We start from the raw sequence: 17,304 nt of genomic DNA, 5'->3' as shown, positions 1-17,304 counted from the left end.
TTAGTGTTATCCTGGAGGTATGACAAGGTATTGTTTTTTGAATTATTCGAATATCTCTTGTAAGACCTGTAAATAAAAACTTACTTTCAAGGTTTATTTAATTAAAATTATCAAGCGCACTAAAATTAACAACAATTTAATAGCGGGTATTTCCACCCCTTGTAGCAACGACTGCTCACAATCTGTTTGGCATCGAATAAAGGTGTGATAACCTTGCCTGGGGAATAGTCCGATATTCCTCTACCAGGACCATAACTGTACCAAATTTTCTGGAGGCCTAGGATGACGGCGAATAGCTTTTTTTTAATTCATCCTATAAATTCTCAATAGGATTGAGATCTGGGTTGCATGCGGGACACTCGAATCTTATCAATCCAACCTCTATTTTATGAGTTAATCAGTGTTTTTATTTACAAACACTGGTCAGCTCTTACAAGAAAAGAGATATTCGGATTCCAAAAACAAAATTTTACTGATGCCTCCGAGATAATATGACAGGACTATGAAACAAAATCAGCTCTTCCATTTTTCCACAGAATTTTTTAAAGTTCCCGCATCACCGGACAAAATACAACGCTTCCATTCACCCCAGTATAATATGCCATGCAAGCAAAATTTTTTGTTACCGGAACCGGAATAATACCAAACGATATCAATACATGTACCTACAAAATACTGCAAGAATTTTGAAAATCGGAGCACAAATAATAAATTTATAAATTGTCAAAACAAATCAAAAATTTTGGGTGGCGGAATTTTGTGCCGGTGAGTATAGATCAATTTAATATAATTTCTTGGTATAGGAAATATTAAAAATATTGTTAACATAGCAAAAACTTGTAAACCTTGCAACGACGGTAACCATTCGGCAAGTTATTAAAAAAGGGAGCGTGGCACTTGCGGAGTGCCGACAGAAAAGGACCCCGCACAAACCTTATGGAAAATAGGTCCCAGTGAATTTCGTTCATACTTTGGGAAAATACTCTTTGAAACATCATGATAAAAAGTTCTCATGGGCACAACTCAATCGTATGAAGGATTTTCAAGATATAGAGGCCCAAACTCGGAAAATTATAAGATTTACGGGGTATTCCAATTCCGTGAGTTACTGGTTATTTGGCAACATGTAGAAATTTGGATCAAGGAAAAGTATTAGTAGTCTATGATTTTTTCCTGGCTATCCAATGGCGACCTTTACTTTGACCTTGACCTTCAACGGACGTCATCTTCTAGAGTTTCGAGGGTTTTCGGCATTCAATTGATATAAACAGATTTCTCATGGGTTTTTGGATCGCTAAACACGAATATGCCATCACGGATGACGTGGTGGCCAGGGCCTCTTCAAGGGACGTCGTCTTCAAGAGTTTCGATGGTTTTCGGCATTTAATTGATGCAAATGAATTACTGGACGGTTTTTTGAGGTCGCTATACACGAATATGCCACCAGAACCGACTCCCGAAGCACCTGATTTCCAAGGTCAATGAAAGGGGCTCCTGGAGTTTCGAGGGTCTTTGGTACTACATTAATGCAAACGGATTAGTTATAGGTTTTTTGGGTTGCTGAACACGAATACGTGATCAGCACAGACACAGGAGCACCTGGTGCCTAAAGCGCTGGTTTCCTCGAAAGCGGTGCCGACAACCTGCTATCGTAACACTGCGATGAATGACATCATAAAAACTGTACCATGCAAAATAATAGCGTTGGTTTCCAAGGATGCGTTGGAAGCCACCGCTTGCTGGGCTTGCACATTCCATTACCGCAGTGAAGAACCTTAGGTTGTCGGTGCCGCTTTCGAGGAAACCAGCGCTTTGGACAGGTTATCTTCTGGAGTTTCGGAGCAATCAAATGGATTACTCTTTAAGTTTTTGGGGTTGCTGAACATGCATACACTATCAGATCCGACCCACGAATCACATTGTGCCTACGGCAAAATGTGATCACGTATTCGTGTTCAGCAACCCCAAAAACCTATAATCCGTTTGCATCAATGTAGTGCCAAAGACCCTCGAAACTCCAGGAGCCCCTTTCAAACCAGGTGCTCCGGGAGTCGGTTCTGGTGGCATATTCGTGTTTAGCGACCTCAAAAAACCCAGTAATTCATTTGTATCAATTAAATGCCGAAAACCATCGAAACTCTAGAAGACGACGTCCCTTGCAGTGGCCCTGGCCACCACGTCATCCGGTGGGAAATTCTGATAGCATATTCGTGTTTTGAGATCCCAAAAACCCATGAGTAATCTGTTTATATCAATTTAATGCCTAAAACCCTCGAAACTCTAGAAGATGACGTCCGTTGAAGGTCAAGGATAAAGTAAAGGTCGCCATTGGATAGCCAGGAAAAAATCCTTGACTACTAGTACTTTTCCTTGATTCAAACTTCTACATGTTGCCAAATAACCAGTAACTCACGGAATTGGAATACCCCGTAAATCTTATAATTTTCCGAGTTTGGACCTCTATATCTTGAAAATCCTTCATACGATTGAGTTGTGCCCATGAGAACTTTTTATCAGGATGCTTCAAAGAGTATTTTGCCAAAGTATCAACGAAATCCACTGGGACCTATTTTCCATATGTGCGGGGTCTTTTATATTCGTTATAGACTCGATTATATTCGTTTCGATCCCATTCGATTTCTTTTATTTAATTAATTTTATTTCCAATACCGAAAAATGTTATCTGTTCTTTGCTATATAATTGGCTAACTTACCTTCAGATCTTCCGAGTTAATGTTTCGTTTAATATGTACCTTCATTGAAAGAAATAGAGCTCGGTTAATATTGCTGAACTGAACGTTAGAGTAGGTAATTGGAGCGCTCGGATATTCTGAACATCTTCCTCTGAATACATTAAACCGTATAGTCTTTGGCCTCTGTAACAAGCATTAGGGAAAATGGCTACAACAAACTTGGAAAATAACGATTTTATAGTCTAAGAGCTAGAGCCGAAAAATCATCGTCATAAGTAATATGGAGTTTGGCATGTGAAATTTGTATATTGATAATTATGACCCCTTTCAGGCTGACACCTCAGTGGATACAGGAAGTAGCAATAAGGGATGAAAGGGGAAAGTTAGTGTAGTCTTTAAAGGCTTTAACCTCCTATTTTGTTAAACCTCTATCGATTTGCATGAAAATTGGTGACTAGTTAGAGCATACCCCAAGAAATAAAAATGATTTGGTGCCAACTTTCACTTTTACTTAGGGGTGGATACCACCCGTTCTCGGGGGTGAAAACTATTTTATTAAAAATAACCCCACGGATCGATCTAGGGACAAATTATAAGTAACATTTGTTATATCATGTTATTAAAATAAATCAATACTTTTGAGTTTTTAAAGATCAAAGATTTGTCTGTTTAAGAGCACATGCGTGAAGTTACGGATGATAAAAAGAACATATTAATTAATTGTATGTTACTAAAATATTATTTCGATATTATAAATTTAGCAAAAGTGTATTCGAATATGTCAAATGTACCCATTATTGGACACCCCCAGTTTCTGGACATATTCAGTTTATATTGATAGAAAAAATTCAATTAAATGTCGAAATAATATAAAAATAATATTTTACTAACATACAATTAATTATTACCCACATAACAATTTCATGTTCTTAGTAGATTCATAGAACATATTTTTCAGAAAAAGTATATACTGAGAATATGCGTAATTACCATTGGGAATGTGCAGAGCACATACTGAGTATATACCACATTACAGTACTTAAACGTTCTATATATATATATATATATACTTAGAACGTACTATTTTACATCTTTTTAGTATCTGGGAAGAATATACTTTTAAGAATATCCCAAGGAAGTGCTATATTGCTCGGAAGTATGTTTTTAGCATCACTTAATCTCATCTTAGGTTCTACCAAGTACCTAGTTACATATTCTAATTGCATATGAGAATGTAGTTAGTACATTCTACAATATTACTTAAAAAGTACCTAAGTATATATAAATTTTAGTTATTTATTATAAATATTATGTAATATTTATCTAAACTAACCTATAAGTAACTAAAATTTATATACTTAAGTATATGTACTTACCTACTATTGAGTTACCAAAATGAATCATATTTTGAAGCACCGCAAACAAAATAAAGAGATTATGTATGTTCCCAGTCCTACTCCTTTTAGTACTTTATCGTTCGCCTTCATCCTTAACACTGCATAATTAGACACAAATGTCTGTTTTCGTTTTCATATTTTACCGTTGCGTACTTAATCCCTAACCAAGTAGGAAATGGTCAGAATGGGACTGGCCGTTTGCAGTTGAATGGAATGGCCCATATCACGTCGATATAATTCCGATCCGATATTTTATAAATACTTGCTCTTACGATCTGGTGATAAAAATGGTGGATGGTGTATTCTTTCAGTTCTTTGTAACTGAATGTACCTAATCCAACGATGTAAAAATACCCATGGTAAACTCGAAATGGTAAATTCATTTCAATTATGAAAACGAGCATTTTTGTTTCGTTAATACAATTAATGTTTAAACTTTTTTACCATACAATTAAAACAATTTTAAGAAATTACTTCGTCCAATACTAAATACATACATAAATTTTATTAATTATTCTATAAATAACGAAGTTAATTATCCATAAAGCTAACATTATTAGATAATATATTTAAGATATTTTAAAAGTATGTATGTACTTATAAGTATGTGTTAAGAATATACTCAAATATACTTTTAAAGAATATTCGATAAAGGTATATTCTAAGAATAAACTTTTACGAATATTCTGAGATACTACGTACACGAATATGTGCTCAGTATATTCGGTACGAGAATATTCTTTGAAGTATATGCAAAGAACATGAAATTTATAATGTTTTTAAGGTACATGCTATGCATGTACTACGCATATACTAAAAAGAATATACTCCGACGAATGTTGGTATTATATGCTTTGAACATGATGCGAACATCATTGTTATGTGGGTATGTTCTTTTTATCATCCGTAACTTCACGCATATGCTCTTAAATAGACAAATCTTTGATCTTTAATAACTCAAAAAGTATTGATTTATTTTAATAACATGATACAACAAATTTTACTTAAAATTTGTCCCTCTATCGATTTGTGGGGTTATTTTTATTAAAATTGTTTTCACCCGTGGGAAGGGGTGGTATTCACCACCAGGGTAAAAGTGCAAGTTGGCAGCAAATCAGTTTTATTTCTAAAGGTATGCTCTAACTAGTCACCAATTTTCATGCAAATTGATGGAGGTTTAACAAAATAGGAGGTGAAAACCTTTAATGACTGCACTAACTTTCCCCTTTCATCCCTTATTGCTACTTCCACTGAGGTGTCAGCCTGAAAGGGGTCATAATTGTCAATATACAATGGACACATTTCACAGGAAAAACTCCATATTACTTATGACGATGATTTTTCGGCTCTAGATCTCCGGCTATTAGAAGGAGATATAATATCAAGTAACACAGTCATAAACAAAGAGGTTAAACACAATTAAAATAATAATTAAACATGAGATAGAACAATTTGATTTATACAGGGTTAGGATAAAGTATGGATCTTTAAAACGAAAAATATGATATTTATTAAACTCTGCACATAAGTGCAATGACACATAACGCATTTATTTCTCGTTACTACTCGACTTAAGATTTAACCGGAAATACCCCCCAACTTATTTAATTTAAATGGGACACTCTGTAAGTGTACCTATTTAAATGGGACATAATGAAGAAGTAAAAACCGACATAAAAGGATTTGCGGAGACCTGGAAAAATTGTACAAAGAGATTAAAAGATGCATCAGTCTCAGAACACAAGAAACATGCAATCAGAGAGGCAGAACTTCTCTGATTATTGCATGTAGCAGTTATTGAGCCATACCTTACTACTGTACTTTATTCCTCATGCAAGCAAACTCCTGCTACATACAACGGCTAAAGAACTTTACACTTCCTGACATAAACGTAACCAGGGGGGTTATAACCCCTCCCATTTTGATGTACTTTGAGCTCTATACGCTTAACACCATTACTATTCCATACCCCTCGGAGACTTTCCAGTAGTTGTAACCCCCTCCTTAGGACCATCCTGGCAGGGGCGTAACAGAGGCCCCCGCAGCGTGAAGCTTGCGGGGGGCCCCAATCCATCAAGGGCCCCATCTTGTCATCGGATATTATGTAAAAATCTGTTATAGGTATATGATTTTACTTTGTGTGTTTGAATTTAAAAACGTAAATTTCTAAATAGGCGTATTCGGCAAGTGAATCATCTCATATCTAGAAATTTACTCCTTTGCGTTCTCACGAACTTTTATGGTGACGACAATAAACTATAATGCTTTGTACGTGAGTATTGAAAGATTTGAGAATTGCAATTTGCATAATTTTAGAACAATATTTCTAAATCTAGAAATGGGTTTTCTCTTTAATCTTTACCTACGTTTAGTATATCGATACAATTATCCAAGCTTATGGAAGCCCCAATATGTCAAGGGCCCCATCTTACCGTCTAATATATGTAAAAATGTGTTGTTATATTATTTATGTTATATTATTATATTATTATGTGCAGTATTGAAAATAAAGTTTCAGTAAATGACAGTTTTGGAGTGAAATTATCAACCTTACGACGGACGTATTTGCTTGACAATTTGGATTTAGGTTCTAGTACACTCAACTTCAAAGTTGGACCTCCAGGAGGGGGTGACACCCCTCCTTGGGGTGAAAAACATAGGTACGTTTATCCGGAAATGCATAAATTGACTAGTAAAGCAACGTTTGTTCTATAGAGTTTCTTTATCTATGTTAATATTTTTCAAGTCATTTGCGAATGAAAATGTTTATTTTTAACAAAAAAAAAAAACGTTTTCAGAAGGATTTTTCGCAAATAACTCAAAAATAAGTATTTATCGAATTAAATATTAGATATCGAAAAAATATTTGTAGCAAAGATGTAGTTATAAGATACAAAAAAATGGTGCACTTATTCATGAAGTCTGTCGACACAGTAAAAGCACAGTTGAAGCTCATGAAAAATTATTCTTATTCGTCCAATTCCAAATCGAATATTTCAACCTGGAATAACCAAACAATGAAGCACTTTTCGGGAAAAACTAATTAAAACTTTTTTTAAATGTTTCAAAAATAAATCTTTTTTTTTATTTTTTATTAAAGTTTCTAGCACCAAAACTATACGAGTTACGCTCAAATTACGTTGGTCCCTTTTTTTAGTAAAAAAAATCGTGAAAATCTGCCCCTATTTCGCACCCCAAAAAAAATTTATCGTTAGCGCTTTACCATTTACTTTAAATATTTATTGTTTATATGATCTGTACGTTTGATCAGTTCGAAGTTCTTATTTTTGAAAAAAATTGGTTTCATAGTAAAAAAGTTTTTTATTTTGGAAAAATGCCTTTTTTAATATAACTTAAAAAGTAAGTATGTATTAGTGACACGAAAAATCTCAAAGAGTAAAGAAATGTAGGTCTTGCTTCTATAAATATTTTGGCTTTATTTTGTTTTTCTGTAAGACAAAAATTGGTTATAATATGGCTGTTGAAAATTTGCATATACTCATGATTAGTGACTCGTTCAAACCCCTTCAACTAGAACCCTTTTAAAAATAAGCACTTTGAACCGGTGAAACTTACAGGTCATATAAAAAAGTTAAGTAATTTGTAAGGCGATAATGAGTAGTTTCGTTTGGGGTGCTAGATAGGGGGAGATTTTCACAATTTTTTTACCAAAAAATAAGACTAACTGTATTTTAAGCGTAACTGGCCTTAGTTTTGATGCTAGAAAATTTTGTAAAAAATAAAGCTTCTTTTAAACACTTTAAAAAAGTTCTAATGAGTTTCCCCGAAAAGTATTTCATTTTTTGGTTATTTTACGTTGAAATATTCGATTTGGTGTTTGACGAATAGGAAAAACTTTTCATGAGCTACAACTTTTCTTTTACTGGGTCGATAGACTTCATTTTTGTTTCATTTGTTATAAGCTAGATAAATTTTTGCTAACAATATTCTGTTCGATCAAATACTTACTCTTTGAACTATTTGCGAAAAATCGCCTAACAACGTGGTTTTTTGTTGAACAATAAACATTTTTACTCATAAATAACTCGAAAAGTCTTGAGTTGACCACTTCGGTGGTGACACTGAAAATTACACGGTATCGCCATATTTTACGTTCATTTACTGGACTGTAACACATATAGGTATTTGTTACACATGTTGCATTTAGTAATTTTTTAAAGGGGGTCCAATTTACAATTCTGCGGGGGGGCCCCGACGGAGTTTTTTACGCCACTGCATCCTGGTTACACCATTGTTTCCTGAAATAGCCGAAGAACACTGCAGATTCTTACAACGAAATGGAACGCGTGACCAGATATTAAACACCAGACAGATAATAGCAAAAGCGAGGGTATAACACAATATACCAAAGCTGCTCTATTTTGTAGATTACACAAAGCCTTTCGATTCAGTAAAATGGGATCCCCTCTGGAGCGTAATAGAACATATATGGGAGTATACTACTTAATCTATACTAAATTTACAATCAAACACTCCTGAAACATAATTTACAATGTATAAACTTTGGAAATCATGATTTGGGATTTACAATGTATACAGGGTGAGGCAGATAAAGGGCCTATTAGAAATATCTCGAGAACTAAAGTCAATAGAATCATGAAAATTTGAATACAGGGGTTTGGAGGTATGAACTATTTAATGAAAATATTTTGGTCTCTTTGCTACTTCCGGTTATACCGGAAGTTGGCTGTAACTTTGTTTTTTTAAATGGGACACCCTGTATATTTTTACATTTTTGGATTCTGCTCGATGTCTTATTTCTGCAAATATGAGGTTTTGTAATATTATACAGAGTAGGTTAGAAGATAATTACGGTTTTTTATAAATTTATTATTAAAAATAATATTAAATAATACTATTATTAAAAATTAATAATATAGCGAAATGTTTAATTTTAGTATACAGGGTTGGTCGAAACTCGGAATGAGTATTTTCTGAGTTTTCTTAAATAGAACACCCTCCACCCTGTATTTTTGTATTGTAATGAAATGATATTTTATAATACTTTTTGATTTCTTAAGCATTCCCTATACCTAACTGCTTTAATTTGTAAGTTATTCGTAGTTCTTTAAGACAAACATTAATTGCAACAAAAATTACGTGAACTTTTAATAGGTTTGCCGTAAAAATATTCAATTATAAATAATTTTTCGAAAATAATCACATATTAATCTCTCCCTTAATTTATTAATACTGGTTGATATATCAAAATACCTACGTAGTTAAGATTGTTGGTGTGTTTAATATTAATAAAAACATATAATATTCAATATTAAATGCAATTAAATACAATTAAATGTTAGTGTCACTGAGAATCTGCATATTAGTATGAACTTTCTCGTAATCTAAGTGTCTAGTACGTCGAAAATATTCTAGTAAACTTCGAAAAGTTTCTCTTTTTGGTTGTCGTCTATCAGGGAGTTACAGATGATAAATTCTTATTGCTAGTAGTACATTTTTGTTATACTCTCATAGAACAAAATCTTTACTAATCAGTTCCCCATTACAAAAATTTATATTAGTAATGGTAACAAAGCAACTGGAACTATAAGGATTATATAATGTCTAATGTTTAATCAAGTTTAGTGTCAAAGCCATAGCCAACTAGGTAGAATATGGTTTATTTTGATTAATATTTTATGCACCAACAATCTTAACAACGTAAGCATTTTGGTATCTCATCCATTATTAATAAATTAAGGATCATTCTAGATTAACATGTATTTATTTTCAAAAAATTATTTATGATTGAATATTTTCACGGCAAACCTAATAAAATTTCACGTAATTTTTGTTGCAATTAATGTTTTAAAGAACTACGAATAACTTACAAATTAAAGCAGTTAGGTATAGGGAATGCTTAAGAAATAAAAAAGTACATACTATAATATATCATTTCATTACAATACTAAAATACAGGCTGTTCTATTTTAGAAAACTCAGAAAATACTCAATCCGAGTTTCGACCAACCCTGTATACTAAAACTAAACATTTCACAGTATTAATAAATATTAATAATAATCGACTATATTAAAAATCACTTAAAAATAAATGGAGTTTTTGATATCAAATCAGTACAATTCTACAGGGTGTGAAGTTTGCTACAAAATTTTTAAAAAATCGTAATTACCTTTTAAACTACCCTGTATAATATTACAAAACCTCATATTTTAAGAAAGAAGACATCGAGCATAATCCAAAAATGTAAAAATATACAGGGTGTCCCATTTAAAAAATCGAAGTTACAATCAACTTCCGGTATAACCGGAAGTAGCAAAGGGACCAAAATATTTTCATTAAATAGTTCATACTTCAAAACCCTTGTATTGTCCGGTTACAGATAAATGAGAAACTTAAAGAGATAGACCAATTGGTGTACAACTGGTACCGAACAAAATATATCTTTAATATATATTTTTGAAGTGAAAACCTCTTTAGGGACGTTGTGCGATTTTGGGATAGGGAAAGCATTGAATTCGCGACCGTCGTCACGACCGTCATCGCGACAGTCATCGCGACCGTCATTGCGACCGTCATCGCGACCGTCATCGCGTATGCTATATATTATGTGTATGTATATATAAATTGTGTAGAGGTATTTAAATTTAAAATAAATTTAAAACCTATTTTCGGATGGGGAAAAAGGATTGATTTCGCGACCATCATCGCGACTGTCATCGCTTCGGCGAAATAAATTTTGTACGTATATTTATTATGTGTATGTATATATAAATTTAGTAGATATATTTAAATTTAAAATAAATTTAAAATCTATTTTGGGATGGGGAAAAGGATTGATTTCGCGACCGTCATGGCTTCGACGAAATAAATTTTGTACGTATATTATTATAATGCACGTATAATAATAGTAATATTATTGAAGTGAAAACTTCTTTAGGGACGTTGTGCACTTTTTAGATGGGGAAAAAGTATTCAAGCAGCGACCGTCATTGCTTCAACGAAATAAATTTTAGAAGTGAACACTTCTTTAAGGACGTTGTGCACTTTTTAGATGGAGAAAAAGTATTGAATTAGCGTCCGTCATCGCGTTGGCGAAATAAATTTTTGAAGTGAAAAGTTTTTAGGGACGTTGTGCACTTTTTAGATGGGGAAAAGTATTAAATTAGCGACCGTCATTGATTCGACAAAATCAATTATTGAAGTGAAAACTTCTTTAGTGACGTTGTGCCCTTTTTAGATGTGGAAAAATCATAAATTAGCGACCGCCAATGCTTCGACGAAATAAAATGTTGAAGTGAAAACTTCTTTAGAGACGTTATGCCCTATTAAGATGGAGAAAAAGTATTGAATTAGCGACCGTCATCGCGACCGTCATTGCTTCGACGAAATAAATTTTTGAAGTAACTTTTTTAGGGACGTTATACACTTTTTAGATGAGGAAAAAGTGTTGAATTAGCGACCGTCATCGCTTCGGCGAAATAAATTTTTAAAATGAAAACTTCTTTAGGGATGCTGTGCACTTTTTGGATAGGGAAGAAGAATTGAATTAACGACCGTCATCGCGACCGTCATTGCTTCGATGAAATACATTTTTGAAGTGAAAACTTCTTTAGGGACGTTGTGCACTTTTTAGATGGGGAAAAACTATTAAATTAGCGACCGTCATTTCTTTGACGAAATAAATTTTTGAAGTGAAAACTTCTTTAGGGACGTTGTGCACTTTTTAGATGGGGAAAAAGTATTGAGTTTGCGACCGTCGTCACTTTGCCGAAGTAAATTTCGTACGTATATACATTGTTGCAAAAATTTTATGGGAAAATTTTAGAAAATAAATTTATATCAGAGACCACGAGATCATAGATTTTCATCGCCCTGAATATGACCAAAAATTGTAAATATTATAATTTAGTTAGTAAACAGTGTTTTTCGCGGAAAGGGAAATCGTTAAGGTGATTTGTTAATGGGTCTCGGAACGGACTCAAACAATGGTGCGGGAAGATTAGAAAGTACATTTTATTTCGCGTTGGAATCGACAATAGGACATTTGTAAATGATTCGTAGAAGGAGAGACCGTAAACAAATTTATTGGGTTTAGAATATAAGACTTTTTGTTTAGCATGTTGAAACAACGAAAAGTAATTTGGTATCTCCTAGAATTTAACAAAATGGAAAAGTTGTATACAAAATAAATGGGTTCTTAAAAAATAAAAATATGGATGTAGTGTGTAGAGGGGATGTTTGTGATTGGCGGAGAAAGATGGATGGAATGGATGAGAGTGTTGAGTCTGATTTTGAGGAGAGAAAAAATGGTCACTGTGTAATGGATATCTGGGGAGTACAGTCCAGTTTTTAAAAAGTGAGAAGTCGGTGTAAAGTGGTGAAATTGGCCTTTGCGAGCAGATCGTGGTGAAACGAAATCGTTGACCGAGTTGAGAAGTTAATTTTCCTTGTGTCCGAGGAGATTCCTGTTTTCTGTCTAGAACGAGTAGCCGGTGGGTATCAATTTGCACAAGATATCGAGCAGAGAGAAAACTGAATAGAGATTTCGAGCGATAGTCCCGTTGTTTGTTTGTTGGTGAAGCAGTTTGGACGAGAAGGACCTTTCGCTACATCCTAGGAGCACGTGTGGGGGAATCAAGGACTACGCAATCCAGGAAGAAGGAGCAAAGAAGAAACAAAAGGTTAGTCAGAATTTTTGTGAAACGGAGAGATTTTGTTTTATATCCACACCGTATTTGTTTATTTTTGTATTGAGCAGTTCTATAGCATAATTTAGTCATTCCAAAATTTAAAGAAGAATTAAGTAATCAATTCCAAAGGAGAAAAATAAATTTTAGTTTATTTTTGTAAGAATAGTCTACCGAATTATTTAAATAAAATTTTTGTTAAAACAAAGGAGATATCAGAATTAAAGCTTAATTTATTAGATGAGAAATAGTTGCAACAGAAGTAAATTTTAAGTATAATTTTTAAATCTTATATTTATGGTATATTGGATAAATAAAAAATATTTATAACATTTATATGACATCGAGTGTGTTTAATTTCCCTGTTTTGTCCCTGGATGAAGTAAGCAACTAGAGATACTTAGAAGCCACAAACCGAAGGTAAGGCATTAAAATTAAAATAGCCCCGAGAATAAAATTTATTAGAAAATTTTATTTAATTTTGGTTTTGTTTTACATAAGTAATAATTAAAATAATTAAGTAAGTAATCAAAATAAGAATTTGCTGATCAATCTCATAACAAGAGAGAAATTCAGAGCATAACAATATATTATGTGTATGTATACATAAGTAGCATAGAACGTACGCAACGCGTATATAATATAGGTATAGTACTTCTTTTTGGATGGGGAAAAAGCATTGAGCTCGTAATTTATATACTATAAGAAGTTTTCACTTCTGTCGGCACTCCCATGAGTGCTTTAAATTTTTTTTTAATATATTTTGTTGGGTACCACTTGTACACCAATTGGTCTATCTCTTTAAATTTCTTATTTATCTGTAACCGAGCAATACACCAATTGGTCTATCTCTTTAAATTTCTCATTTATCTGTAAGCGGGCAATACTCCAATTTTCATGATTCTCAGATTCTCTCACCTTTAGTTCTCGAGATATTTCTAATATGCCCTTTATCTGCCTCACCCTATATACTGGTTGGTATTTACAATGCTGAGAATATAGTTGGAAACTACGGGCTAGGAGAAAGAAATGACCGAGGAGACCGTCTTATTAACTTCTGTCAAGAACACAAAATGATACTTAGTAACACCCAATTTAAGCTTCCTGTCCGCAGAATCTATACGTGGAAATCACCAGCAGATACTTCGGAGAACATCGTAATTCAGAGGCGTGCGGTCCATGGAAGCGGGGGAAGCGCCGCTTCCCTATACCTACTTCGATATAAGAAAATATATCTATTATTAATTAATACCTATTTAATAACAAAATTTTTTCCCTAATCCAAGTAATCTACATTATTACCTAGGCATGCGCATTGAAAAATATTAAAAATTAATCGCGTACGAACGAAATCAATATGCACACAGTTCAACTACATATTCGGTCCACTCCTGACAAGCGCATCTCAAAATCGCCGCTTGTTGTCCGGTGTAAAAATTGGTCAGGGTTCAATGACTGCAACCCATTAGTCGCGCGAATTTTGGTACTCTGGAAGCGCTCGTCCTAGCGCATCCTAGCGCCGTCCGACTGTTACTGCTGCAGCGGTGGTTAGGTACGTACATGTACATTCGCTTAAAGAATATGTATTTCGATTTAAATTTTTTGCAGATATTTTTCCTTATTTGACATTTTACAGATGAAGTCAAATGACATTGCATTTTGTATAAGACAAATTGATGACTTTATTAATACGATAATTAAAAAACGAGAGCAGTTTAAAAATATTTGGGATAAAACTGAAAATATGGGGTTTGAACATGAAAGAAAAATAATGAAGATTGATAATGTCGGCAACAGAGAGACCTTTTGATAATATTCTATAACAAATGAATTCTAACTTTCAAAATTTTAACGATTTAAAATTTGTAGAATTATACCGGGTGGTGAATTGGAACACGGGCCATAGGAAACTCAATGTAAAATTCTAAACTGTTGAATTCCTGCTTCCCTAATTATTTTACATCAAAAGTCATAAGAAACTATTTGTAGAGAATTGAAATCTGTATTGAAAACAACTGTTAATATTGTTCTACGAACAATAAATATTCAAAATTTTGTAAAAATATAATACAATTTTCAGAGAAATACGCCAAAGTTACGCCACACACAGTGCAATAATGTGTATGTATAAGATTGCATTCGGTGACAATGAATTTATTATATTAACAATTTGAACTGTCAATTTCTTTATTTATTTTATCATTTATTCTTTAAAACACAATAAAGTTGATCAGATACCCTCAGTTAAGGAGAAAGTATTAATAATACAGATATTTTCTTCAGTCAATAGTGTGCTCACTGTCAGTTAAATAGTAACGTGTGGCCTAACATGCCCACACACACCTACTGCGGTAAATACATTATATTTTTCAAAATTTTAGAATGTGTTTAAATCGTACAACAATTGTAACTTCTGTTTTTAATACAGATTTCAATCCTCTACAAATAACTTCTCATGACTTTTGATGTAACATAATTAGGGAAGCAGGAATTCAACAGTTTAAAATTTTACATTGAGTTTCCTATGGCCCGTTTTCCGATTCACCACCCTGTATATAATCTTAATATATCTAATTATAATTCATCAAAATTTCCCACAGAGGAATTTACTTCACTACGATTAAATAATGAAAATCTTTTGATATCCCAGCTTTGCATTCTCAGTTAAGTGTCGTTTATGAAACAACTGACATTAGTGATATTATAACTACTGGTTTAAACAAGTCACTGTGTGAAGTGGTCAAGTTGTGTGAAGTAGTAGGTACTAACTATCCCAGCCACAACTGCATCAGTTGAACGAAGTTTTTCATTATTAAAATGCATTAAAAGTTTCAAATTAAGAGTTTAAAAGAAATTCAACAAGTGAAATTTAGCCCTATTATATATATAGACCGGTCACTCTAGTATAGAGTATAGGTCGCTCAGGTTCATGAGCTCTTTTAATCCATTTCATGCGGTGGATTGGTCCGCATAATTCCTCTTCATTATCCTTTATAGATTTTCGTGTTTTTTTGCTTTTTCTGTAATCTGTTTCCATTCTCTCCTATTCTGTATTTTTTCTCTCCAGCCTGTAATTTCCATATTGGATATATCCTCTCGCAGTTGGTCTTCCCATCTTATTTTCGGTCTTCCTCTAGGTCTGTTTATTACTGGCGTCCAATTTGTTATCTGCCTAATTAGTGCATCTGCTTCTCTTCGTTGGATGTGGCCAAACCATTTTAACCTTTGTGCTTTAATGAATCTCACTATATCTTCTCCTTCCATTAGATTTCTTATTTCGTGATTCATCAGAATTCGTATTTCTCCTTGATCTGTTTTGATTAGGCCATGTATTCTTCTTATAATTTTTCTTTCTATTATTGTCAGTTTTTCTTCATCTTTTTTTGTAAGGCACATTGCTTCTGCTCCATAAGTGATGACTGGTCTAATTGCCGCTCTATATATCTTTGTCTTTGTTTTCTTGCTTAGGTTTTTATCTTTAAGTAACTTGTGGTATTTCCAGAATGCCCTATTCCCTGCTTTAACTCTTTCATTTATCTCTATGCTTCTTCTGTTTTGACCATCTACTATCACTCCTAAGTATTTAAAGCAGTCAACCCTTTGGAATACATTATCACTTATTCTTATCTCTTTTATTCTATTTACTTGGTCTTGATTTCTCGTACTTATTAAGTATTTTGTTTTTTTTCTGATTAATTATTAACCCCCTGATTTTTGCCTCTCTTGTCAATGTTAGCAGTGCATCTTCTAGACTTCTTTTGTCACGGGCTATCAACCCTAGGTCGTCTGCATACCCTATTATTTGTGTAGAACTTTGGATTATTGTCTTTTTTGTTAGTCCTGTGTTTCTAATTACTCCCTCCAAGGTTATATTAAAGAGCGTTGTCGATAGGCTGTCACCTTGTCTTACCCCGTGTTCTATGTTGATATTCTTCGTTTCACCATCCACTGTTTTGACCTTTGCTGTTGTGTCCATCATTGTCAGTCTGGTCAATCTTATTAATTTTGCAGGTATATTCATATTTTCCATTTCTTTTAATAGCTGTTTTCTGTAGATGCTGTCGAAAGCCTGCTGGAAATCAATAAACAATATGTGCAATTCTATGCCATGTTCGTAACTTTTTTCGATTGTTTGCGTTAAAACGTGGATTGCATCAATTGTTGATCTCCCTTTTCTAAATCCCTGTTGATATGGTCCTAAGTTTTTTTCTGTGTATCTGGTTAGCCGATTTCTTATAATTGTTGTCATGATCTTATATGTTGTATTTAATAGCGTAATTGCTCTATAATTGCTGCAAAGCGTTGGGTCTCCTTTTTTAAAAACTGGTATAATGAGTCCTTTCTTCCATTCTTCAGGCATGTATTCCTTTTCCCATATACTGACCATTAATTTATATATACGGTTTAGAAGGTCATCTCCTCCATTTGCAATAAGTTCATTGTTAATCTCATCTGGTCCTGGAGTTTTGTCAGATTTTAGTTGTTTTACTACTTCTATAAATTCTTAGTAGGTAGGTGCATCTTCTATTTCATCTCGGTTATCT

At 33.4% G+C, this 17,304-nt stretch overlaps 1 protein-coding gene across 1 annotated transcript in view; it reads right to left on the bottom strand.

Moving 5' to 3' along the window:
• LOC126893299 (uncharacterized) overlaps positions 1–17,304 on the bottom strand; it is a 37,984-nt gene that overhangs the window by 6,789 nt on the left and 13,891 nt on the right. Inside the window, exon 2 of the mRNA XM_050663314.1 lies at positions 2,715–2,876. Coding sequence (XP_050519271.1) covers positions 2,715–2,876 — 162 coding nt within the window. The remainder of the gene's footprint in view (positions 1–2,714; positions 2,877–17,304) is intronic.

Source organism: Diabrotica virgifera, chromosome 10, assembly GCF_917563875.1.
Source record: "Diabrotica virgifera virgifera chromosome 10, PGI_DIABVI_V3a".
In the NCBI taxonomy this organism is placed as follows: domain Eukaryota; kingdom Metazoa; phylum Arthropoda; class Insecta; order Coleoptera; family Chrysomelidae; genus Diabrotica; species Diabrotica virgifera.
Note: the sequence above shows the minus strand (reverse complement) of the source record. Positions and strands in the feature narration are given on the sequence as shown.